This window comes from Desmodus rotundus, chromosome 9, assembly GCF_022682495.2.
Source record: "Desmodus rotundus isolate HL8 chromosome 9, HLdesRot8A.1, whole genome shotgun sequence".
In the NCBI taxonomy this organism is placed as follows: domain Eukaryota; kingdom Metazoa; phylum Chordata; class Mammalia; order Chiroptera; family Phyllostomidae; genus Desmodus; species Desmodus rotundus.
The window spans coordinates 106,438,976-106,463,407 of record NC_071395.1 but is presented as its reverse complement, the minus strand read 5'-3'; the positions used below and the strand labels follow the sequence as shown (position 1 = coordinate 106,463,407).

The window sequence follows — 24,432 nt, the reverse complement described above, 5'->3', positions numbered from 1 at the left end:
CTGGTTTCTTTGTTTCGGGTTTCACAGGCCAAAAGGAAGGTGTCAGCAAGGTTGTGTTCCTGTCTGGAGGCCCTGGGGGAGGAATCCACCTCTCAATTTCATGCCATTGGCCAAATTGTTCCTTGCAGTTGTAGGGTCTCTGTTTCTCTGCTGGCTGTTGGCCAGAAGTCATCCTTAGCTTCCAGAGGCCACCCACATTCCTGGGCTCTGACCCCCCCACCTTCATCTTCAAAACCAGTAGTAGCTGGTCAAGTCTTTCTCACGTTTGGACACTCTGACTTCCTCTTCTGTCTCATCTCTGTAACTCCTACCAGAGAGTTTGTTTTCTTCTATTTATTTATTTATTTTTAATCCTCACCCGAGGATATGTTTATTGATTTTTAGGGATAGAGAAAGGGAGTGAGGGAAACATCGATCGCTTGCCTCCCATACATGCCCCGACTAGGGATTGAACCTGCAACCCAGGTATGTACCCTGAACAGGATCGAACCCACAGCGTTTTGGTGTATGGGAAGATGCTCCAACCAACTGAGCCCCCGGTCAAGGCAAGAATTTCTTTCTGTTTTTAAGGGCTCAAGTGATTAGATTGTGCCCACCAGGCAATCCAGGGCGATCGTCTATCTTACAGTCCATCACCTTAAGTACAGCTACAAGGCCTCTTCACAGCAGTGCCTGAATTCCTGTTTGATTAAATAACCAGGGGACTGAAATCGAGGAGGGCATCTTTGGAATTAACATGCTTAATCCACGGGCAATAGTCTGTGTCCTCGTTTCTTGGTCTTTATACTGTCATAGACTGGAATCCTCAGGCAAAGAGAATGGAATCGCACACAATTCAGTGCTGCCGCATCTGTAAAGAGGGGGGGCAGGTGAGGGAAGAGTAGAGGAAAATGGAACTAGCTGCTATTACATTTTTATCTCATTTAGTCGTCATTACAGCTCTATGAAGTATGAAGTGGGTGTTTGTCACCTCATTTGAAGAATGGGAACTGAACATAAAGATTTTGCTCAAAAGGTTGCACAGATAGGAGGTGAACCTGTGCCCTTCCTATCCCATCAGTCAGCTTTCCATCAGCATCAGTTACTGACCCCAGGTCAGAAGGCACCGCGTCAAGCCTCGAGAGAACTGGGGGAGAGGAGTGGGCTGTGAGGGGAACTCACACTCCAACCTTTTATCCTCATGGAGGGAGACATAGGAGGGTCCTTCCTGCCTCTGAGTGGCAGCTCTGCCTGGGGAAGCAGCCCTACCTAGGCAAAGGGACTTACAGGATTGGATCATGGTTACTCCTATTTCCACTCCCATCCAGCATCTCAGTTTATGACTGCTTATCTTTCCGATGTCAAAGCCTTCCAGTTCAGCCTCGCCTACAGCATGACCTTCCTAGGACCCCGGCCAGCCCCTGCCCACCTGCGGGGGAGTCCATGGGTCTCAGTGGTGGCAGTAAAGGCAGGCAGGAAGCAAGTGCTACACACCCAGCCGGTCAAAAGTGTTTCATTTCCATTGACAAGCCACGGCTTGCTGGGTCCTGGGGGTGAGCCAGGCCTCAGCCTGCAGCCCTCATCACTGATGGGTTAATAGAAAAAGTAACATCTATCCAGGACAGCCTTCCTTCCCAGGAATCCTGGCTGAGAGCAGGGATGACTAAGACACACTGAAACGTTTTCTGTGATTGGCTCAGTCTTCCAACAGTTGTCCCCCCTCCCGAGGTTTTTTTTTGTTTGGTTGGGTTTTTTTTTAGCTCTGTAACCTTTTCCTGGAAGTCAACTTCTGGCCCTGCCTCATGATGCCTGGCTGGGTTTAAGAGTCTCATCTGATGATGGAGTAAATCTACTTGTTCCTTTCACCTCTGGCTTTAAGATGTTTTCACCCCAGTTTTCCATCCCACAGTTTTTAGCTCTCTGGGCAAAGCAATATTTCGGGAACTAGTTTCTGTACAGCTTTCATCTCATTTTGAGACAGGATAGTAAAAAGCTGGGAAAATTTCTTGGCAAGTGGAATAGGGATAGCTGAACAAAATGGCTGAGCAATTTACAGCCAGGTGCAGATGGTCACGGGGCAGAAGGCCTGGCAGGGGGCAAAACTGGGAAAACAAGGATCTCACCCCCAGGGTAACCTTTCCTCCCTGGAGACAACATCCAGGCCTCAGCTGTGTTTCAGCTCCAGGCCCAGAAAAGCAGCATAGCCAGGTGGGGTGGGCGATGCCAGAACCAACTGCAAAGACTAAAGACCCCTGCCCTGTCACAGGCCAATCAGTGGAAACCACGACCCTAAAAGGGCGCACCTGGAGAACTGATGGATGTTCTACTGGAACCCTCCCCTGAGACCTCCCCTATGATTCCCACCTGCAAGAGAGGTAAAAGCTTAGAGACAAAGGTACAAGTGCACCGTCTCCCCCTGGGGAGCATACTGCGCCATTCCCTTCTGCCTCCCCCACTTCTTTCTTCACGGGCACGTGTCTCCTAAACCTAAGGCAGTGGGCAGCTGGCAGCTTATCCGGGGCTAACTCCCTAAACCTGTCCCCAAGGCCCCCTTTTCTCTGCCTTCCCAGTGAGCCAAGGCAACCCAGCCTACACTCTCCTGTTGCTTCTTCCATCTCAGCCTGTCCTTGTTTCACTGTCCCCAGCTTTAATAAACACACGCATAGTCCCCTGGACCCGTGTTGTGAGCACTTTCCTACACAAAGTCAAGAACCCACCCACTACACCTGGCCCGAGGCAGGCCTGCTCAGGGCCAGACCCTCTGTCCGGTAACAATTTCAGGAAATGAACTTCTGCAAAGGAGCTGGAAAGGAGGAAGAGGAGGGATTATCACACAGGTGCAGGGAGGGCCCTAGAGAAGAACTTGATAGGTTATCTCCCTCCTTAAAAATACAACCAGAATCACCAACAAAGTATTGGCTCAAAAACACGCAGGAGAAAAGGAAAGAAATCAGCACTGGGGAGGTTGCAGCAGAAGGAACCGCGCCGCCCAGAACGTATCCTGTGACGGCTGCGAGGAGTAGATAAGGGCAGCGCGGGGAGAGGGCAGGGTGCGGGGGAACCTCGGGTCTACCCTCAGAAGCCTGAGAGAGAATGGGGCTGGCTAGCCAGGCACCTTGGGAGCTTGCTCATCAAAGGCTGTAAGATGGCTGAGCCAGAGGCCCCTTTACCATACTTCAGTGATGTGTACCTCCCTCAAACAGCCTGTAAAATCTGCCCATAACGAGGAGAAAATTAAAGAAATGAATCTGGGCAAGTAGGTAATTAAGGAGACCTGGAGACAGCTGGGGTTGGGGAGGTGCGAGGGGAGCTGATCCTGAAATGAGTCTGAACGATCAGAAAAATCTTAAGCAATGGTTTGAGCGGATGGAGAGCTAGAGACACACCCCATTTTGTGGGGGCCAAGGAACAAGAAATTTGGACTTAGTTTCAGGGACCTAGAATCATAAAGCAGCTTACTATGCAGTGAAGTGTAGTGACTCTCAAACCATGGTCCCCTGGTGCGGACGGGAGGTCGGTAAAATATCACCTGCGAGCTTGTTAGATACGCAAATCCTGGTGCCACACTCTAGACATACCGAATTAAAAACAGGGTGGGACCCAGCAATCTGACTCTGAAGCAAGCTCAAGTTTGAGAACCTGGCTTAGTGAAAGAGGGTGCTAATCGGTATAAAGTGTTACCCACAGCCTAATCTTTTGTCTCCAGAGGAAGTGAATCTTAGTTTAGGGCTGTTAAGAAAAACTAAGGTTGATGGGCTGAATCGTTAGTTCCTACCTACAAGGCTGCAGCAGCTGGCTTCAGTTGACTTCAAAACGGCCCTTTAAACAAATACAAAGCAAAGGACAAAGATTAAATTATGTTAGCAACCTGGGAGCAGAAGGGCCAGACTGCTTTAAAAAAAAAGAAAAGAAAGAAAGAAACCCAGCTAGCGGTTTCGGAGGTTTTATTAATATTTAAATTGCAGCAAAACCCCAGCTGCAGCCTTTGACTCCAACACAGAGATATGCAAATACAGCTTCCCGAAGAAAGGCAATTTCAGACAGTCCTCAAGGTAACAAGAACAAATAAAATAAATGATTTTGTAATGTATTTGTATTGACTGATGAAGAGCAAGGCCCAGACAACCTGCCCAGTGAGAATCAGCTACCAGTGGGCTCTCCGAGGGGAGAAGCGAAAGGCAGCCGAGAGGGAGAAAGGCAGGCAGGCCTGTAGATGCGCGACAGGAAAGACCCAAAGAGGACAAACGGTCAGCAGGCAGATGGGAGAAGATGACTAAATTAAAAGGGAAGGAGCCCTGGCCGGTGTGACCCAGTGGGTTGAGTGCCAGCTTGTGAGCCAAAGGGTCCCAGTCAGGGCACATGCCTGGGTTGCGGGCCAGGTCCCCAGTGTGAGAGGCAGCCACACACTGATCCTTCTCTCCCTCTCTTTCTCCCTCCCTTCCCCTCTCTCTAAAAATAAATAAATAAACTTTAAAAAAAACCCAATAAGCTCAATGATTGAGGGGAGAACCCACGCCCACTTCTGCGGTAGCCTGTGTATGTAAGTGTGCATACACACTAGGGCTGTGGAAGAAAGAAAAGATCCATTTCTGGCCTTCAAATTGCTTACTATTCAATGGGTAAGAAAGAACGCTCTAGAAAAATCTTTGCAGAATTGTGCTTTCTGGTTCAGAAGCCCTTTGGGGGCTGTGTGGTGGGGTCAGGCTCTGCCTGCTATAGGGGAACCTCTGGGCGAAGCATCTCAAGCTGGCCCTTGGAGCTTGGGAAGGATTTGGCCAGGTGAAAAAGAAGCCAGGAGATTCCAGAAGGCCCAGGTAAGAACCCCACCTGCCGGAATGGGGGGAGGGAGCACCCGATTCAGAGAGCAGAGTCTTCTAAGGATGTATTTCTCTGATCCACCCACCCCATCTCCCCGGACCTTCCCTCCAAAGCCCAAACCCAACGTCTCCACGCTTCCCCTGCTGCTCCCTTCCAGGGACCCTGATCAACAAACATGGGGACGTACAGATTTTGCTCACACTGTATCTTGTACTGAGCCAGTTCTGCTCTGCCATCCCCACAGGCCCAAACCCTACCCACCCCACCTCCTCCACAGAGCCCTCCCCGGTATTCCAGTCCAGAACCTCTCCCCACTCAGAACACTCCAGGAGTTTTGCCTTATTTATGACACTTTGTCCCTTTGGTAAGTTATGTCTCTATCTGACTAGAAGGTCCTTAAGGCAGGATTAGTGCCATTTTGTCTTTGTTGGAACCCAGCTGTGCTCCTGGCAGATTCCTTGCTAGGTAGCCAATGAGTATTTTCTTAATGCGTAAATTCAAGGAAGAATGAATGGTCTCACTAATGAAGGGTTTATCCAACTGCTGGCCCCGCCCTCAAAACCTTTGGTCCCTGGAAAACTACCCATATTCAACATTCTGCCACAGGGAGCGGTCATTCCCTTCCATTTTTCCAGAACCCCGCTTTACTCCAGAAACAATATAAAAGATCTGAATGTCCAACGATGAATCACCCTTCCTCTCCTCAGCCCACATGTACAGATTTCCCCCTTGATTCTCTTTTGCCTCTCCTGAAGCCTACCCCTTTGTGATTAGTCAAAACAATACCCACCCAGACTGAGAAGGTCAGTTTCCCCGACCCACGCATCCTCCAGCAAGGCCACCTCCAGGCTGGTTGCTCAGGACAGATAAACTGCTGCCGCCATCACTGCAGAAATAATTAGGATGTGTGTGATCATCTGTTTGCAAGTTCAAAGCACTGGTACAACCATTATTTCTCCCTCCTCACTTGTTCCCTGGGAGAGGGCTGGAGTAAAGATTGTTATCCCCACGTTATAGGTGATGAAACTAAGGGCCAGGACGTCGCCCAAGGTCGCCTAGTGAATCGGTGGCAGACCTGGAGCCAACCAAACCAGGAGTCCTTATTCATTAGGCCACAGATGGAAATGCCCTCATTATATTGTCTGGACTGTGTTTTGTCTGGGAGAGAGGGAGTGTGGACTCTGTTGAGTGAGGGCGGGGGCTGGGGGAGATAAAAGAAAGTTTGTGACCCGTAAAGTTTTTTTCTCTGCAATGCTGCAGCGGTTGGCACTGGTTAATTCCAGAGGAGCTGTTTGCTTGTTTGTTTGTTTGTTTTTAAAGCATTACCGGATCTTCTAGGTTAGAGAAGGGGGAAAAAGGTGAATCTGAAGGTAATAGACACAAAGGTAAGCAGATGTTTGCCATCTTCCCTTGAAAATGATACAAAACCGAATGGTATTGTACATTAGCAAGAGAAACTCAAATGATAACTTATGTGGGTTTTCCCAGCTGTCATGTTATAGGACTCCGGAATAAACCAGTGCCAAATAGATAGAAAATCTTCCCTTGGTGAATCCTGTCCCTGGGGCGGGTGCGAGCAGACCTCTCATGGAGGCACAGGGCTTGTGAGGGCTGTTTTAGGGCTTTCCACAGCTGCCAAAGTGGGATCATCCCCAAGCCCACAGAGGTTCTGAAAGCAATGGAAACCAAGATCTGGTGTCTAACCAAATGCCAGAGAACTTAAGGAGGAAAATAATCTCCATAGGAATTCAAGTGGCCATTTCCTAAAGACATGGCCCCCGGCCTCTGCTGAGGATGGCAGTGATGATGAGCTTTCCCTTCCCACCAAAGCCCAAGCCTTCTCCCATGGCTCCTTCCCAAAGTGCAGGGCTTGTCCCCCTCGCCCCAAGCCAGCTGTGGACTTTTCTCAGCTGTTAGCACAATACCATCCTCCATTACTCCTTGACCCTTGGCTGAGGTCTCGGCAGCTGCCCTGTGCCACGCTGGAGGCCGTGGCGTGTGCAGACGGGCAGAGGGCAGAGCTCCTGCGCCGAGAGAGGCCATGGTTGCAGCACCTGGTGAATGCACGGAATGTCATGGAACCAAACGCCTTAAAACGGCTAATTGCATGTTATGTGAATTTCACCTCAGTTGAAAACAAAAGCTGAGCTGCCCTGAGAGAGGACAGAGAAGCTGGGCCTCTCAAGGCTGTGAGGGTTGAGGCTCCCTGAGGGGAGTGGCAATGAGTGACAGTGGGAGGGGCCTCCCCCGCTTTCCTCCAGGACCAGGAACTGGGGCTAGGCAGAAAGGCCCAATGGGGCAGCACTGGGGTCTGGGCGGGAGAGAGGCACTCCGTGGAAGCGAGGAGGCTGCAGCCGCCGCTCATTTGCATCCTAAGTGATTGGTTTTCCCTGCTCGTCCCTCATTAGGACACAATGGACAGTTGTTTGCTGGCGCAGCAGATCCATTTACCAAGGGGAAGAAGAGACAAAGCCAGAGTGACTGACTGGCCATAGCGGGGAGGTGGCAAGTGCGCCTCCCCTCCCCTGTGCTCCCCCAGGCCACGAGAAATCTCACACAATAAGGGACCTTAGAGAGCAAACCAACCCCATCCTTTCACAGATGAGGAGGCTGAGATGTTAAAGAGCGGGTGAGACTTGCTAAGTAAGACCCAACAGTGAGTACATGGGAGAACTGGGGCTTCCAGAATCTACGGTCTAGATTCTAGGCTCATGCCAATGTCCACTGCACCCGCCTGCCATGCCTACCCCATGTCCAGCTGGCTCAGGGGTCTTGATCTCTGTGGTTTCTTTCCTTCTATTCCAGACCTCGTTTCCATCAGTTTTCTCTCCTGTGGCCATCTGATATTCTTTCGCTATTCCTGCCCCTCTCTATCCTTTCCTCTCGGTTTTCTGATTAACCCCTGCCCTAACAAGGATGGGTCTGATGGGAGAGGCAGCAATTTTCAAACTGTCTTGGTATGTTTGGGGGGATAGGTGGGGAGAGGACACATACATGTCGTGACCTATTATAAACCAAGCACTAAGACAGACACACGACACGATCTCATTTCATCCTTTCCATACTGCACGGTGTGGAGGTATTCTTAGCGACAAGCAGAGTGAGAGGCCCAGAGAGGTTAGGTAACTTGTACTAGAGCACCCAGCTGGTAAGTAGCACCTACCTGACTCCAAAACCTCCCTTCTTCCACCTCCCACCCTGGCACAAGAGCTAAAAAGCAGGGCGAGAGACCGGCTGATTCTAGGCTCAGGGGAGGCACAAGCTCGCTGAAGGAAGCCACTGCTTCCTTGCTCTCCCCTAGGCAGCGCCTGCCTCCGCAGATTCCCACCTTTCTCTGGGCCCCTTCAGCACAGTGGTGAAATCTCACCAAAGCAAGCTTTTGCCCCTGGGGGGCTGGGGAGATGGCAATCAAGAGGGAGAAACCTGACAAGCCCAGTCCCAGACCTCTGAGGTCTCCCTCCTGCTGACAGCCCCCCCCCCCAAGTTCTCTGTCTGCCCCTTCCCTCTGCGGGTCAAGCTTGGCAGCATCTGCGTCTGTCCCATTGTACTCTGGGGGAAGGGCAGAGCGGGGCGGGTGCTTGGTGAGTGGGTGTCTATGTGCATGAACATAAGGCCTCTGGGTTCATTCTGACACTGAATGAAAAACTCTCCAATTATTCGTCCAACCTCATTAATATGCAGACAGACATCTGTTGTTTAGGAGTCAACAGCGGAGGCATTTTCTTGGGGGTAGGAGCACTTACGTACTTGTCCCTCTTGTCTCTCTGGCTCCTGGGAGGTAGCTGCTTGCGAATCACCCCACGGCCTCAAGCTGGAGTCTCCCCCTTTCATACCCTCACCCCCAAACTTTGAGGAGAGGGAGTAGGGGATTGACTAGAGAGATGGAGAGGGACCTGGGAACCCAGTGGGGGAAGGTGGGAGAGGGACTGGAGTGTGCAAAGTCTTTTGTCCGCAGAGAGGGGAGGGGGGATGCTATGGAAGAGCGGAACCCCTTTCCTGGGGAAGCGGGTGTGGAGCTGGTGGAGAGAGCTGTGTGGCATTGCTGGTGTCCACTGGCACCCCCAGGGACAGTACCCCTTCTTCCTACCTCCCTCAGCCTTCAGAACCAGTCTATCTGGGGTGGGGTCACCATGGCAACATGGGTTCCTTACCCAAAGACTTCAGAAAAGGTGATAGGGTGCATTTGGAAGAATGGGGACCAAAAGCCCTAGCCTTTGGAAGAGTCACGATAGCTCGCTCTAGTCCTTAGGACAGGTGGACCCGCAAGGCACAGCCACCTCCCGTTCCTGTGTTTCGGCCTCACTCCAGCCTTTGAATCCCTAGCACAGGAACCCCCTCCGAGAAGCCTTTCCTGATTCCCTCAGGCCCAGCTCTGAGGCACTGGACGTGTCTACATTGTAAAAACTAAAGGTCGTCATCAGCTCAGCCCTCATTAAAAGGGTCAAACAGCTCCCTACATCCTTTCTCCTCTGAATCTTCCTCAGAAACATGAGGTAGGTGTGATGCCAGCTCCCTTTTTCCAGATGTGAAAACGGAGGTTCAGATAGGCACAGGGCCTTGCCAAAGGCTCCCCAGGAGGAAGGGGAAGAGCCGGGACCCAGGCCCTCGAACCTCTGCCTCCAATTCTTAAGCTCTTTATATGACTGTCCCTCCTGGGAAGGCAGGCATCACAAGATAACCGTCTGTCAGCTCAAAATTTCAGGGCTTAGACCCAGCCCCAGCCCCTGCCCCTGCCCCAGCCCTTTCTTCTCCCTCCTCCCTTCTGGACAGGCTGATTGCTGAGGTTAAGAAGCACTGAAAGCAACACAGCACGATTAGTTGTTTATTTCATTAAATGATTAACGAGGCTACATTGTTTCCCAAACCGGTGTCTAATTTGCGGGGGAAACAGCTGCAGAGGAGGAAGCTGAGTCTGACTCCTACAACTGGGGTGGGGCTGGGAATTAGATTCCCTCCCTCCAGCCTGCAGGGGCTTTCAGGATCGGGTAACAGCCCCATTGCCACCTCCTACCTACTGGGCTCCTCAGCGCCCAGAAATAAAACTCTTCCCCAGAAATAAAACGTCTGGCAACCAAGAACTTCGGAGGGGACCAAATTCTGTTGCCAGTGGTGTTGGAAATGTATTAAACTTTGGGGGCTCCTCCAACTGATTTATCTTCCTAATTATGTTTGCTTTAGGCGGATATTGAAATGCGTTTGCCTTCCCAACCACGGCAGGAGAGGGAGGCTGGGAGTAGAGAGGGCCACAAATACTGCACGTTCACTGTACAGGCTTGAGCCTGCTTTGTACCAAAGTCCAAAGTGGAAAAGAGAGGCCCTGGCCCTAGACAGAGCATCCTTCCAATACACCAAAGTTGTGGGTTCGATCCCCGGTCAGGGCACATACAAGAATCAACCAATGAATGTATCAATAAGCAGAACAACAAATTGATGTTTGTTTCTCTCTCTCCCCTACTCCCTCTAAAATCAATAAAAAGAGCCCCAATTGGTATGGCTCAATTGGTTGGACATCGCCCTGTAAAGTGAAAAGTCCTCGGTTTGGGGCACGTGCCTGGGTTGTGGGTTCGGTCCCAGGCAACCAATTGATGTTTCTCTCCCTCTCTTTCTCCCTCCCTTCCCTTCTCTCTAAAAATAAGTAAATAAAAATCTTTAGAGAAAAATAAAAATAAAATAAAAAACAAAGTTAAGTAAAATTTTAAAATTCTAATAAATAAATAAAATCAGTGAAAAGAAAAAGAAAAGAGAAGCTACATAGCCCAAAATTCCAAGTTGATGGTTCCCTGTCGGGGAGGAATTAGTCCTTTGGGATTAGACACTGAGAGATGGGCCTGGGAACCCCAGCCCTTTCCAGCGCCCTCAATCCAGGTCTCTGAGGAGGGACAGGGTCAACCTCTCACCAGGTCACAGTTTGAGAGGGTGGGGTGCCCTACGCCCTGAAGCTGTCCCAGAATCCCTGAGGAGACTGGCTGAGATGGACCAGGACAGGGTCCTGTAGGAGAGGGAGGGAAAGGAGTGTCTGATGATGACCCAGGAGTGGGTGTGGATTTCTTTTCCGCTCAAGGCTGGGCCCTGGGGAATGAAGAAGCAATTTATTTAGTTAGTTAGTTAGTTAGTTATAAAGATTTTATGTATTTAAAGACAGGAGAAGGCAGGGAGAAAGAAAGGGAGAGAAACATTGATCGGTTACCTGTCGTAGGTTCCCTGACCGGGAAAGAACTCACAACCCAGACATGTGCCCTGACCAGGAATGGAACCAGCGACCTCTTACTTTTTGGGAGGACGCCCAACCAACTGAGCCACACTGGCCAGGGCAGGAGAAGCAATTTTACATGACACATGTCAGAGCCAAATCCCCCAGCGCCCATCACCTCATCCGGATAACCATCTATCCAAAAACCAAATCTGGTCACTTCATTCTCTGCTTGAAATCCCTAGTGCCTCCTCACCTCCTCAGAAGGAAGTCCTGGTTCTTTCGTGGGCCCCTCACTGGCCTTAAAGCACCCGCCCAGCCTTGCCTCCTGCCCTTCCTGCCTCGGCAGCCCCAACTGTGCTGTGTCCTCTCTCGTGTCCCTGTGTCCACACGTGCTCTACCCTCTGTCCTGGGTGCCTTTCCTGCCCTTTGCCTGCCTCGCAAAGTCCTCTCCAACCCTCAGGCCCTGGCTCAGAGGACTGGCTCCTGCTGCCAAGGCACTGTCACACCTGGGGTACCTCTTTTTCCTGATGGACTGGTCCCCAGGTTAAAGAGACTGGTCCTTTCGGTCTCCCAAGCCAGTGTCTGGCACACAGTTGGTGCTCAGTACATATTTGCTGAATGAATGAGGGAGGGATGGGCTGTGAATTAAGGGGGAGCGCAGATGATGGGAGGGGAAGGTCTGTGTTCTCTCCCAGAGTGTGTCTGGAAGAACTGTCTGGGGCTGGGGGAGGGAAGGGCCCAGGATGGTTCCTGGGGGAGAATGTCACCGAAAAGAGGCCAGTGGGACCCGAGCCAGGGAGGGAATACAGGACAATGTGAAACCAGACTCCTGCGAAAACAGACCAGCACTGTCTTTCCTGACAACAAGCGCTCCAGCCAGCCCCTCCACCAGCTTTCCTTCTCTAGAGGGCTAGGGGGGTGACCCTAAATTCAGCTGATGCTGCCTCCAAAATCATTAAGGAACTCAGAATGGAAGGAGGGTGAAAACCCCTGCCCCCCAGCCCTACTCTGAGGGGACCCCAGAATCAAACTTCTGTCCCCCTGGCAAACTTCACTTTGCTCAGGTTCAGCTTCCGTGATGCGGAGGCTTTTGGGGCCCTCCCTACCCCACTCCCAGGGCACTAGAAGATTCCAAGGTGGGGGTGTACGGAAATGGTGAGCAAAGGGCCTGGACCACTTCAGCAGGACCCCTCCCACACTAGCAGGGGGCCCCAGCTGGGCTGAGTAATGAAGTGCACATCAGTCTACTTCAGGACCCCCCAATGGCTTTAGGATCGCCTGGGTCAGTAACTAAGGTGAATATCCCAAAATATCTCACTTCCCCACCTCTGGCTCCTAAAAGGACACTGCTGATCCAACCCGTGACTTCCTCTGCTTCTTCTCTGTGAGCCAGTTCTTCCTGAAGTCTAACTTTCCCTCCTGCTGCTAGAGATTTGGTAGACTGGTTTTTTTTGAAAGCAACAAAACTAAAGCCACAGCCGTTTTCCATGGACATGGGCTTTATTTGGGGACTGTTGGGGGAAGAGAGGAAGGAGCTAGAACTGGTGGGTCTATGGGAGGAGGGGCTTCTCAATTTGCTTTTTAATTTAGTGCATTTTGCCTGGAGGTTAGGAGGAGTGAGAACAGCTCTAGAAGTGAGGAAGTAGAAAGTCATGGAATGGACACGTTTCTTAGGGAAGAAAGCCAAGACCAGGATATGGGGTCTGGGGTAGGGTAGGAAGGCACCCTTCATATGCTGAGTCTCAACTGAGGTTATCACTTGACGCCAGCTCCCCTAACCCCCTGCCCCATCCCAGCTCCTGGCCCAGATGCTGGCCTTGCTAGCCCCCTCAACTTCCTGTGGAGAGGAGGGGCATGATGATGCAGGGGTTGGTGGCACCCTCTGCCTCTGGGTCCCTTGCCTAGGAGAATTGCTCACTCAGCCTGTCCTGAAGTCCCAGCCAGAGTCAAGAGGTCAGGAAGCCAGGGTGCAGGCAGGGGAACAAGCGTGCCCTTCACCACCCCTCCTGCCACTCTGTCCCGCCCCTGCTCCTCACATGAGGTTGCAACTCTTGGCTCGATCCTTGTGTATCTCGCCTTCGTTCCCGTTCCCCCGATCTGGCCGTCCTGCCAGCTGAGCAGATCGCTGCAGTCCCCGGCGTGAGTCAGTACGACGTAGCTGCCTATGACCACGGCCAAGGGAGGCCACTGTGGCCACGTGGAAGACATCCCTGACGCTGCGCTCAGAGGACCGGGAGGAGCACTCCACGTAGGACACGGCCCCCACCTGCTTGGCCAGCACAGTGCCCTGGAAGGGTAGAGTAGATGAAGAAAGTTATGAGGACTAGCCTGCAGCTCAGCAAGGTGGAGGGGGGAGGCAGTCAAGGGATCAGGTCAGAGGTCAGAGGCCAGAACAAGGGATGAACAAAATAGGGTATTTTCAAATCAGAGACTGCAAGGGTCTAAAGTGGGAGATCTAGGATGAGGTCAAAGGTCAAGGGGCCCACCTGCTCATGTGTAACAGGAATAAGCCTCTGCTTGGACAGCTCCCTCAGTGTGGTGAGGTCGGTCCTCATATCCAATTTACAGCCAACCAGCACAACCTTGGCATTGGGGCAGAACTCCTGAGTCTCCCCTTGCCACTATTTGGAGAAAGAAAACAGAGTTATGGAGGGGTAGAAGGAGGCACATGGTGTACCGTGCTCCACGCTAGGAGGCCATCCTTCCTCACAGCACCCAGAAACCAGCACTGCTTTGCACTGTCCTGTGTGAGAAAGGAGGTGGAAATGGTGGGCTGGGACTGAAAGCAGGGAGGGGGTGTGAGAGAAGGAGCGGGAAGGGAGGGCCCAGGTGGGGCTGTACAGTCTGTGCCCTGCTTCTCATTCATGGTCCATGAAGTGTCTGCCAGCCTGGAGCTTTGCCATTCCCACCCTCTTTCCCAAATTTCTTCCTGGGAACAGACCGATTCAGCCCTCCCCTCCCCCACCTGGGAACTGGGGCTGCCTTAGCTGACTTCTGTCCTTTCACCAAGGGCTTTTATCATGGAAACAGGAGCCTGGAGAGGAGACCACAGGCCTTCCTGAGCTCCAGGAGCAGCATTCTCATCCCCTCCATGTGGGGCTCCCACGCCCAAGGAGGTGGGGAGGGTGGCTAAGAAATCTCGTGAGTACCTCTCCCTCCGCTTCCCCATTGCCCCCAGATGCCCTACCCAGCTCTGAGAACTGATTTCCAGGAAAGGGGGGTCGGGAGGATGAGAGCTTCACACACTCTCCAGCTGACGGCTTATGTTGTGTCAGGAACGTGGTCTCTTGTCTCCCCACCTCCCAGTTTCCTGCCTCCCCAGGCTCCCACCTTCTTGAGGACACTATCCAGTGTTTCCGGTCGGCTGATGTCGAAGCAGATGAGCACAGCGTCTGAATCAGGATAGGCCAGGGGCCGGACGTTATCATAGTAAGAGGAACCTGAGAGAAGATGGTAGGGAGAGAGCAGATGAGGGTCCTGAGTGGGTGGAAGGTCTGGAAGGGAACGGGAGACCTTAGCAATCCTGGCCAAGGGATGCTAGGAGCAGAGAATAGAAAAGAGCAGTTATTAATACCCATCAAGGAGTCTGTGTTTCTCCAAGGCCGGGACAGGCAGAGGGGGGGTTAAATGGCAGAAAACAGCTCTCTGCTTCCCTAGGGGTTTGTCTAAAAGCAATCATTCAATCTTTTCTGAAAAAGATTGAAAGCTCATGAAATCTCTCGACATTCTCACCAAATTTTGCATGTGCTTCCTGGGCTTTGACAGACATCTAATGACCTCTAGGGGACCAGAGTAAAAATAAAAACCCTCCTCCTTTTTGGACAAGGGAAAGAGAGCTCTCCCATCCTCTTGGGACTTGATCTCAAATTTCTATAGTTCAGTCTGGAGACGTAGTTCCCACACCCAAAGACATTCTAAATGTCTTTCCTAAACCCAGTCCAATCTCCTAAAAAACATGTTCCCCACCCCCACCCCCCAAAAAAAACATTCCTTCTCAACTTTCCCAGGTAGGCAGAATCCAACAGTGGGGGTTGGATACTAGGCTTTTATCCGTCAGGACACGGTTTCTACATATGTCAGCAAGCTCTGCCTCAGTTTCCCTGGGTCTAAGCAGAAAATGGATTTTCTTTCCGCCTAGAATTAGATGTATGGGCTGAACTGACCTGAAGCCTAAAGGTCTAGCCAAAGGAGGGGTCAGGGTGGGGGCCTTGGAAGCCAGGGTGACCCCAGAGAGTCGGTTACCTGAAGTGTCCCACATGTTGAGCTCAATGCGGCGCTTGTCTATCTCAAAGCTCGCGGTGTAGTTCTCAAACACGGTGGGGACATAGCTCTGCAGACACGGATGGGTCAAGATGAGATCCTCCAGCCGTCACCCCAGACAGATGCCCTCCTCACGCCCACACCCCGTCCAGCCCTGCCCCTGGACACAAGTTGGCTGGTGTTGGGCAAAGGGGAGATCCTGGGAGCGGTGCCTCGGGGAATCTGTTAGGTTCCCAGACCCTCTTCCAGCCCCTTCAGACCCTACTTCTTCCCCTTTCCGATGCCCAGGACCTCCGAAATCCCCCTAGCGCCCCCTCTGGGATCCTCTGCTTCCCCCAAACCCCATTCATCTCACCCTGATCCCGACTTCCTCCCGTCCCAATCCTCTGCAGTCCTTCCAGAGCCCCCAACACCACCCCCATGGTCTTCTGAGCCTCTGTCTCTCGACCCTGCTTACCCTAACACCCATTTCTGTCCGTCCCCCAGGCGCCAGTCAGCCAACCCTGCGGCCTCAGCTCCCCCCTCCCAAGACGCGGGTTCCTCACCCCGGGATAAGCGTCCTTGGCGAACACCTGCAGCAGCGCCGTCTTGCCGCACTCCGCGTCCCCTACCACCACGATCTTGCAGCGGCCGCTCTGGCCCTCCATGGTCCCGGCTACACGCCGGTCCGCCGCGCAGCCCCCCTCCTGGGTCCCGCTGCTGCCTCCCCCGCCGCTGCAGCTGCAGCCACTTGGGCCGCCGACACCGGCATCTCGCGGGCCCGCGCCAAGCCCCCACCCGGGGCCGCGGCCCCCTTCTGCCCCGCCCCCAGCCCGGCGGCCGCGCCCCTGGCCCCGCCTCCCGCCCGCGCAGCCAGGAGGCGGGGCTCGGGGGAGCTTGGGGGGATGGGGGACCCCGGGAAACCAAGGCCGGAGAGCAGGGTTTTAGTGCGCTGCTGTGATCCAAGGGGCCCCTGCCTGTTTGGGGCGGGCTGAGCCGGGCTATCTGTCCGATTTGACTTCCTTGGGGGTGGGGGAGGGCGGAGCTTGGGCGAAGTTTTGAGGTGTAGGGTGGAATCAGCCAACCACCGCAGCTTGGGCCTTTTGCTTGCTCAAACGGGCACGCTGGTGTGCTAGTGCGGACACGCGCGGGGGTAACCATCGACTTCCTGAGCAGGAGGGACACGGGATGGTAGAAGGAGGGAGCCTTTTGGGTTCGGTCTCCCTCCTCCATGCTCATGTCCCGGCAGGGAGTCTTGCTTGGGGTTAGGAGGGTCTAGATTCCCAACACACCCACCAGGAAAGTGGTGACGTCAGGGCTTTCCGTCCCCATGGCAACGGATGGCCTAGTCTTGACTTAACGGAGGGTCTGGCGGGGAGGCAAGAATGAGTTTCTCCAGCCGAGAGCAGGGCGAAAAGTTTTGGGGGAGCTGCGTCCTCTGGTGGATACTAGGGGAGACGGAGTTGGGGAGTGAAGAAGAGGCAGATCCAATTGCCCGAGTCACAGCCCTGTTGGAGCCAGAGACAAGCTCTAAGTCATTTCAGGCTTGATCGGGATCTAACAATAATCGAGACACTGTTTGCGTTTATATGACATCTTTTGCCTTTTAAAAGCGTGTCTTTGAATCGAGGATACTCGATTTAATTTTATCTTTACCCTTTACCAAGCAACATTTTCACCATTTTACAGAAGAGAAAATTGAGGGACTGTGCTTTAACAAACAAAATCAAATGGAAAGTGTTAACGACTCTACCTCACTGCTCCAAGTTTGCCAGTTTGCAAGTTCGCTAGACCACACGAAATAGGTCACAAATGGGTACAGTCAGGGCCTGAGGAACAACTTGATTGGGTTCCGGTCCCACAAGTGGCTAGCTCCCCAAACCTGATGTCTGCTCAGGTTTTAGGGTCGTCCTTCAGACTGCTCCTTAACATATGTTTTTCAATTACATAAGGTTTATTATGAATAAGTGAATTAATCGCGATCCACATGACTCCAAGAATGCCCTCGCATGTGTCTGTTCGCAGTCGACCCTCATCTCCACTTTTCACGCGCCCGCAGCACCCGTACTGTAGCCGTGGCCGTGGCCCTTTAAGGGGACGCGCGAGGCCCCGCCCCCGGGCCGGCACCCCGCCCCTACGGCTTGGAGTCCGCAGCCGCAGCTCCTCCCAACGCGCGCCCTGCCCTCCCCAGCTGTGCACCCTGCGTCCAGCTGTGAGCGCACGTCGGGAGTCTCAGCCATGTCCGCGGAGAGAGAGGTAGTCGAGGTGGCCACTGCCGTGGCGGCGGCCGAGGCAGGGGCCGCGGAAGACGCCTCTTCCCAGCCCCCGGATGCCGAAGCAGCTTGCGACGCCCAGCCACCTACGGCCTCGGAGGGGGCCGCAGCCCCTTCGCAGCCGCAGCTGCGCTGCCTGGTGCTCACCGGCTTTGGCGGCTATGACAAGGTGAAGCTGCAGAGCCGGCCGGCCGCGCCCCCGGCCCCCGGCCCCGGCCAACTGACGCTGCGCGTCCGGGCCTGTGGGCTCAACTTCGCAGACCTAATGGCCCGGCAGGGGCTGTACGACCGGCTGCCGCCGCTGCCCCTTACCCCGGGCATGGAGGGTGCAGGAGTCGTGATCGCGGTGGGCGAGGGAGTCGATGACCGTAAGGTGAGCGGACCAGCCCGAAGCAGGACTGCGCGGGCCACTGGGTAGTGCGGCAGAAGTGGGCGGGCGCCGGGGGTGTGGCAGGGCAGAGGAAACTGGCACGGACCCGGGTAGACGGGCATGGAAGGCGTAGTAGGAAAGGAGCCTGGGTTCTGAGGCTAGTGGAGAACTCAATCTGTATTTGCTGGTGGGTGGGTAGAGACGGAGTTATCGTCCCCTTCCCAACCATTTTCAATTGTGGCCACCGCCCAGAAGCGGCAGTGGTGGTGGTGGGTGTGTGGGGGAAAAACAATAAGGCGCCCACGCGCATGCGCGCAATGGCCTTCCACCACCCCCCGCTCCACACACACAATCCCCCCAAAACGACACCTGTACTCCTGCCCACCAAACTCTCCCCGGGTAATTGTGGTCTGTGACCCTAAAGGACGGTTGGTGCCTCGTTCCTCAAGGGAGCTGGAAGAGCTGTGTAGTCGGAGTTGGGCGGGGGCACGTGGCTGTGCCAGAGCCCTAGTCACATGCAGCCCCGTGGTCTGTGGGTGTGTGAGGCGGCCCCTCCCAGAGCGGGGCCAAGAAAATGAGGCACTCCCATCATGGAAGAGAGGGAGCCTGCCGCCACCGGTCCACTGGTCCTAGGCTGCCAGTCTGATTTTGGTGGTGGCTGGGTGAGGTAGAGGGACAGAGTTGAGAGTGGGTCTCTGGATCTTTGTTTTGGACTCTGTCTCCCGTAATTGCAATCTCTTCCTCTCCGGTGACTCAGCCATCAAGTCACGACCCCCATGGCTGCCCTGGGGAAATGGTCCGTCGGGCAGTACCTGCCTCCACCTTCCTTGTGGAGGACCCTCAGAAACCCCGGCGGTGCCCATTTGGACTGGGGTGGGAGGTGTGGCACCGGCAGCAGGTTGGCCCAGCTCTGCCGGTCTGTTTCTCCTTTTCGTTTATCTTTAATCTTGGCTACAACCCTGGACACCTGAGAGTTCCAAATGACCAACTTATTCAGAGATCTGGGGTGAGCCTTTGCACGTCATTTGTTTAGGGCCCTGCAAGAGAGGCCTCTCTCGGATGCAGCCTTTTTCTTGCCGGACATGCCAGTCCTGGATCCCAGAGCCGGAACTTTTGGATTTATTGTCCATGCAGACCTCTCTTCTTTAAAGGGCTTCTCCCTGCATTCAGCTGTGGCCCCACCCTTTCCACAGATTTCTAAATAATCCACTCTTGAGAAGGTGCTAAGGATTTTTTTTTTTTTTCTAGTGGGGGGGAATCATAGGTCATGCTACTGCTGAAGGCCACCTACCTAATCTCCCCTCCCCACACTTTCCACTTGGTAAATACAGGATATCCTGTCCAGGGCAAGAATCTGATCGTAAGAGGCTGAGTTCTGTGGGGAGAGCCCTCCCTGCCTCCTGATACCAGGGCTGACCCTGCTCTGTGATGGGCTGAGGGGTGGACTTTCAGTCTGGGTAAGTGGGGAGCCTAGTTCTGGGCCAGATCTTTGACTGCCTACCACACAAACTAACCACTGCACTTTTTCCAGTCCTCTGGGGTGATTGCGGAATCTGTTAGCCCTGAGTCCTGGGATGGAATGCTTCCATTCCCCAGGCCTCTTCGCAGATCAGTGCTTACAGGGAAAGATCCCAGCCTGCCCTCAATCCTCCTCATTAATGGAATGTGGGGCCTTGAGGACATGAGAAAGGGTGTGTGTGGGAGTCCCGTTCTCCTTCCCTGTGGATCCCAAGCCTCATTAATATACAGAATTCCCATCATTCCTGGCAGGGACTAAGACAGACCTGGGTTGTCTCAGAACAGCACCCATACCTCCCTCTCCACGCTCTTCAGAGAGTGAGGAGAGGCCTTCCTTTCCCCTGAGAATGCCCAGACAAGGGCTCCGTTTCCTTTGCTCCCTTTCCTTCCTGAAAGGAGGCTCTCCTGCAGGTGGCTAAGAGTGAGGAAAATACCTTTTCCTGGTGGGAGGGGCTATGTGGCTCTCCTTGTCCCTCCCCCCACCTCTGGGTGAAAGTATCTTGAGGGCCCCCAGTGCTGACTCAGACACTTCTCCTGAGGTGACCACACCCAGCCCTAACTCCTCAGACACCTTTACCTGTGCTGCGATATGCCCCTGACCACATTCTCCCTCTTCCTTCAGTTACTGGATGGGTGACCTCCCCTCCTAGCTACTGTCCCTGTCATTATTGTTATTGTTATTAGCTAACACTACTAAGTGTCTACTATGTGGCCCACATTTGGCAAAAAAAAAAATCACTAAAGGTTTTTTTTGCCATTTAACCCTCACACCTACCCTATTTTACAGATAGGAAAACTGGGGCTCAGAAAGGTTAAGTAATTGTTTATTTGCCCAAAGTCACATCACCAGTAAACAATGGAGCCTTTTTTTTTTTTTTTTTTTTTTTTAAACAGAAAAGTTTGATCTCTTTAACAATACTTCACGCTGCCCTAACTGTAAGCTTCTCACATCAGGGACCTTACACAATAGTGAAGTCTAAGATCTGTAGGCTGGAGGTAAAGATAGGGTCTGCCTCAAAGAGCTGGTGTGAGAGTTTACCTGTGAAGCACTTACAATAGGGCCTGGACCTTGGTAAGCACTCAGTAAAGGTAAGTTATAATTGTTTTTGATGACATTGTTGTTATTATTATTAGCACAACTACCGCTGCTGCTTCTGCTGCTACTTCATTCCTAGGAAGAGGGCCTTGTACTTAACAGAAAATCGTAAACTGCCAGCGGGTGAATGAATCACGTCCCTCTTCCATTCTTCAAGGTAGGGGACCGGGTGATGGTGTTGATCCGGTCGGGCATGTGGCAGGAGGAGGTGACTGTTCCCTCGGCCCAGACCTTCCTGATGCCCGAGGCCATGACCTTTGAGGAAGCTGCTGCCTTGCTGGTCAATTACATCACAGCATACATGGTCCTCTTTGATTTTGGCAACCTGCGGCCTGGCCACAGCGTCTTGGTACACATGGCTGCAGGTAACAGGCCCCTTCCCTTTCTCCCCACTCCTTACCCCTCCCGGATTTCCGCCTTCTGGGCCCCTTCTCTGCAGCATGTCTGGACTGTTGTCATGGTAACACTAGCTGCCTTGGCCTAGGGCGCCAAGGCCTCTGCAGGATTGTTGCCGTGGCAACATTCAGGCACCAGGTCCAGCCTGGTGTGCTATCCATAGCAACATGCCCTCACCCAGCACCCCTTCCTAGTCAGCCACCCTTCCCCCAATTCTCAACCATAGAAATTGGACATAAGAAGAGGGCAGAAAGTCTCGAAATGAACGCAGGCAAAATGAGGGTGACGGGCTCCGTTCTTGAGAGGCAAGCATGGAGAGTGGTGGCTGGGGGATTCTATAGCCCCTCCTTATGAAATGTCTCCTCGCAGGGGGTGTGGGTATGGCTGCCCTGCAGCTGTGCCGGACGGTGGAGAATGTGACGGTGTTCGGAACGGCCTCGGCCAGCAAGCACGAGGCGCTGAAGGAGAATGGGGTCACACACCCCATTGACTACCACACAGCTGACTACGTAGATGAGATCAAGAAGATCTCCCCCAAAGGTGGGGTCAGCGCAGGGGGGGGCATAGGCCAGAGAGGGGGTTTCCAGATTGCGGGACTCTAATGCTGTTCCTGGACCCCCTTATTCCATGACAGGTGTGGACATTGTCATGGACCCTCTGGGTGGGTCAGATACTGCCAAGGGCTACAACCTCCTCAGACCCATGGGCAAATTGATCACCTACGGTGAGTCAGTGGCAGGGATGGAAAGAGGGAGTTAGGGGAAGCAGGGCGGGCTATAGGGGCAGAGGGCTTGTGAATGAAAAAGGGGCAGCCTGGCCCTGGGTGGTGTGGCTCAGTGGATTGATTGCCAGCCTGTGAACCAAAGGGTTGCAGGTTCAATTCCCACGCTAGGTCACACAGCTGGGTTGTGAGCCAGGTCCCCGGTAGGGGGCTCACCAGAGGCAATCACACATTGATGTTTCTCTCCCTTCCCTCCCCTCTCTAAAATAAATAAATAAAATCTTTTTTAAAAAAGGGGGGTTGGTGGCAGCCTGGACATAGCATTCAGATCGCTGCCTCCTGGGCGCCGCTACTGTCATTTTCCTTCACAGCCTGGCATGCGAATCATAGTAAATTCTGTGTTCTTTCTGGGCTCCTGTTTGGGGATTATTCCCTATGCGAAATCAACCAGTCTGCCTTCCTCTGTCTTACCCTCCTGGGCTTCTTGGGCAAGCTGCATTTCCATTTAAAAAATGAGTTTCATACATCTGAAACGAATACAAAATAATATCGAATGTAAACCGTAATTGAAAAATAAAATTTAAAATAACTTTAATATACATAAAAATAAATAAGTAAAGATTAGGACCATTTTCGAGTTCGCTGGAGTCTTTTTGGGCCCGGTAGCCTGCAGGGGAGGGATTACCCTGGCACTCCCCGGCACTGGTGTGGATGGTTGTAGGGGGCCCCCCCAGGGCAGATGAACATGGATCCAGACACGCAGGGATGTGCCTGGCACCCGGATTCACAGGCCGCGTCTCCTTGTCTCTCAGGAATGGCCAACCTGCTGACGGGCCCCAAGCGGAACCTGATGGCCCTGGCTCGCACATGGTGGAATCAGTTCAGCGTGACAGCTCTGCAGCTGCTGCCAGCCAACCGGGCGGTGTGTGGCTTCCACCTGGGCTACCTGGATGGCGAGATGGAGCTGGTTGGCAGTGTGGTGGCCCGCCTCCTGGCTCTGTACAATCAGGGCCACATCAAACCCCACATTGACTCCGTGTGGCCCTTCGAAAAGGTGAGTGTCGTGGCTGTGGTGGCTGTGCTGAGAGGGCCTGGGCAGGACTCTGGGAGGCTGGGGTTCCAGGGGTAGGGGTCCTGGGAGGAAGAGAGTCTCCTCCTTTAGGCTGGCTCTCGGCAGGGGGGCGGCGGTGCTGGATGGCACTGGGAACAGGGTCTTGTCTTCTTCAGGTGGCGGATGCCATGAAGCAGATGCAGGAGAAGAAGAATGTGGGCAAAGTCCTCTTGGTACCTGGGCCAGAGAAAGAGAACTAGGGCGGGGCTGGGAGACGCTTGGGACCCGGGAAGAGAGAAGCTGGGAAGCCATTTACATGGACCGCCAGACCCTCTGAATTTCGTCTTCTGTCATAATGCCCTGCTCTCTCTCTCCCCAAGGTCTCCGTGGTGATGACCTCTCCCCTGCCCTATTCTTTCTCTGTAGCCAAGGCTGCCCCCTCCCTCCTTCCTGCCCTCTGAAGAGGGTGGGAAGTGACCACTTGGATGTCTGGGCCCTGCCAAGGGGACAGGGAGGGTCAGAGGGAGACCGGCTGCTTCCTGCCCCCACCCTTTCCCCGGGCCTGTTGTGCTGCTTTCGTGCCAAGGCTAGCCAATCCCTTCCCGTTCTGTTCTGCGTGCTTCCGCCTCCGCCTCATCTCCCCTCCTGCCCCTGCCCCACTGCCTCCCCAAAGAATTGAAATGTCAGCTCAGGATATGGGGCCAATCTGTGTGAGTCCAGCATGTCCCTGTTTCGCCCTGGTGTCCCTTCAACCCCAGGCCAACTAGTGCCCACCTGTGAACCCCCTTGCCTCATTGCGTGGCCTCATCCTCTTGTCCCCAACTTCTTAAGCACAATTGGGCTTCTTCCACCTCCAGGTTTTCTGCCACTCTTAACCAAGGTTGCCTCTTACAACAGGGGCAGGAGTCACACCTGTTCCCCCAGGGAGGGACACAGAGCCCCCGCCTTCACTGAGTTCTCTGGATTTGTTCTCAGTGCCTTAGCAATGGAAAACCTGCGCTTGTGTATGTAGGGGGGGTCTCTGTCTCACACCTCCTTCTCCACCCCGGTACTCCCCAGTGCCTTCCTTGTTCTGGTGGAGCTGGGGTTTTGCTGCTGCCCAGTCCCACGACACTGCCAAAAATCTGTGTGTGTGCCAGGGTCGGGGGTGGGGGCGGGGAGGGGGGCAGCCCTTCGCCTCCTGGGTTTTGTGCCATCATGTCCTGTCTGTCTCTGAGGCTGTCATTTCTCTTATCAGTAGTTGAGGAGAAAGAGGTGGGGAAGTTTTCTCAGCCTTGCAGATAAGTGTGGCATTTACAGCCAGAGCCCTGGGAGGCAATGCTATTTCTTGTTCTGGGACCAAAGTAAAAATGAAAGCACATCCCCATTCGGTCATGGGAGGCTCCCTGTCCCCTGCCTTCTCGAGCAGGGAGGCACCTTTTCCAACTCAGTCCCAAACTTTGTTTACATGGGTGGGGAGATGGAGCAGGGGAGTAAAACTGTGGGGGAGGCAGGGATAGGACCTGGGCCTCTGGAACCAAAGCGGGGACTTTCTCGGGTAGGGGTGTCACTCCCTCTGCTCTCTAAGCTGGAATTAAGAAGGGTTATTGCCCCAGCCATTGCCAATGGGAGGTGGTGGGGAGGGCTTAGCCTCTTCATTGTCTAAGTGAGGCCTACGTGGTGTGAAGTGCGACTTCTGCTTCTGTGTACCCCACCCCGTTACCGAAGCTGCCTTTTGTGTTTGTGTCAATAAAAAGCCAAACCCTGGTTCTTGGATGCTGCCTTTTAAGAGTGGAGGG

The 24,432-nt window shown here is 53.5% G+C and overlaps 2 protein-coding genes across 5 annotated transcripts; one reads left to right on the top strand and one right to left on the bottom strand.

The window, feature by feature from the left end:
• Positions 1-587: 587 nt before the first annotated feature.
• RND2 (Rho family GTPase 2) lies at positions 588-16,218 on the bottom strand. 4 transcript variants are annotated; one of them, XM_053910898.2, is made up of 7 exons: positions 15,796-16,218; positions 15,233-15,320; positions 14,321-14,430; positions 13,477-13,611; positions 13,027-13,277; positions 5,588-5,683; positions 588-850 (listed from the first exon to the last, which is right to left on the bottom strand). In XM_053910898.2, exons 1-6 carry the CDS (start codon positions 15,895-15,897, stop codon positions 5,602-5,604), a joined length of 768 nt encoding a protein of 255 aa, XP_053766873.1. In that variant the 5' UTR covers positions 15,898-16,218; the 3' UTR covers positions 588-850; positions 5,588-5,601. The 4 variants fall into 4 exon arrangements, with proteins under 4 accessions (XP_053766873.1, XP_053766874.1, XP_053766875.1 ...); XM_053910899.2 differs by lacking the exon at positions 5,588-5,683 and having other exon boundaries at positions 593-850; XM_053910900.2 differs by lacking the exons at positions 588-850; positions 5,588-5,683 and adding an exon at positions 9,612-10,866 and having other exon boundaries at positions 15,796-16,217.
• Positions 16,219-17,401: 1,183 nt separating this feature from the next.
• VAT1 (vesicle amine transport 1) lies at positions 17,402-24,400 on the top strand. Its single transcript, XM_053910897.1, has 6 exons — positions 17,402-17,875; positions 20,644-20,851; positions 21,252-21,422; positions 21,517-21,606; positions 22,416-22,657; positions 22,831-24,400. The coding sequence occupies exons 1-6, from the start codon at positions 17,468-17,470 to the stop codon at positions 22,912-22,914; spliced, it is 1,203 nt and encodes a 400-aa protein (XP_053766872.1). The 5' UTR covers positions 17,402-17,467; the 3' UTR covers positions 22,915-24,400.
• The last annotated feature ends 32 nt before the right edge of the window (positions 24,401-24,432 follow it).

Excerpts from the sequence above, each read along its gene's own strand:
- RND2 (XM_053910898.2), bottom strand. The coding sequence starts at position 15,897 with ATGGAGGGCCAGAGCGGCCGCTGCAAGATCGTGGTGGTAGGGGACGCG. Across the intron at positions 14,431-15,232 it reads CAACATGTGGGACACTTCAG|GTTCCTCTTACTATGATAAC; the intron begins GTAACCGACTCT and ends ATCTTCTCTCAG. Across the intron at positions 13,278-13,476 it reads TTCCTGTTACACATGAGCAG|GGCACTGTGCTGGCCAAGCA; the intron begins GTGGGCCCCTTG and ends CTACCCTTCCAG.
- VAT1 (XM_053910897.1), top strand. The coding sequence starts at position 17,468 with ATGTCCGCGGAGAGAGAGGTAGTCGAGGTGGCCACTGCCGTGGCGGCG. Across the intron at positions 17,876-20,643 it reads AGGGAGTCGATGACCGTAAG|GTAGGGGACCGGGTGATGGT; the intron begins GTGAGCGGACCA and ends CCATTCTTCAAG. Across the intron at positions 21,423-21,516 it reads CAAGAAGATCTCCCCCAAAG|GTGTGGACATTGTCATGGAC; the intron begins GTGGGGTCAGCG and ends ATTCCATGACAG.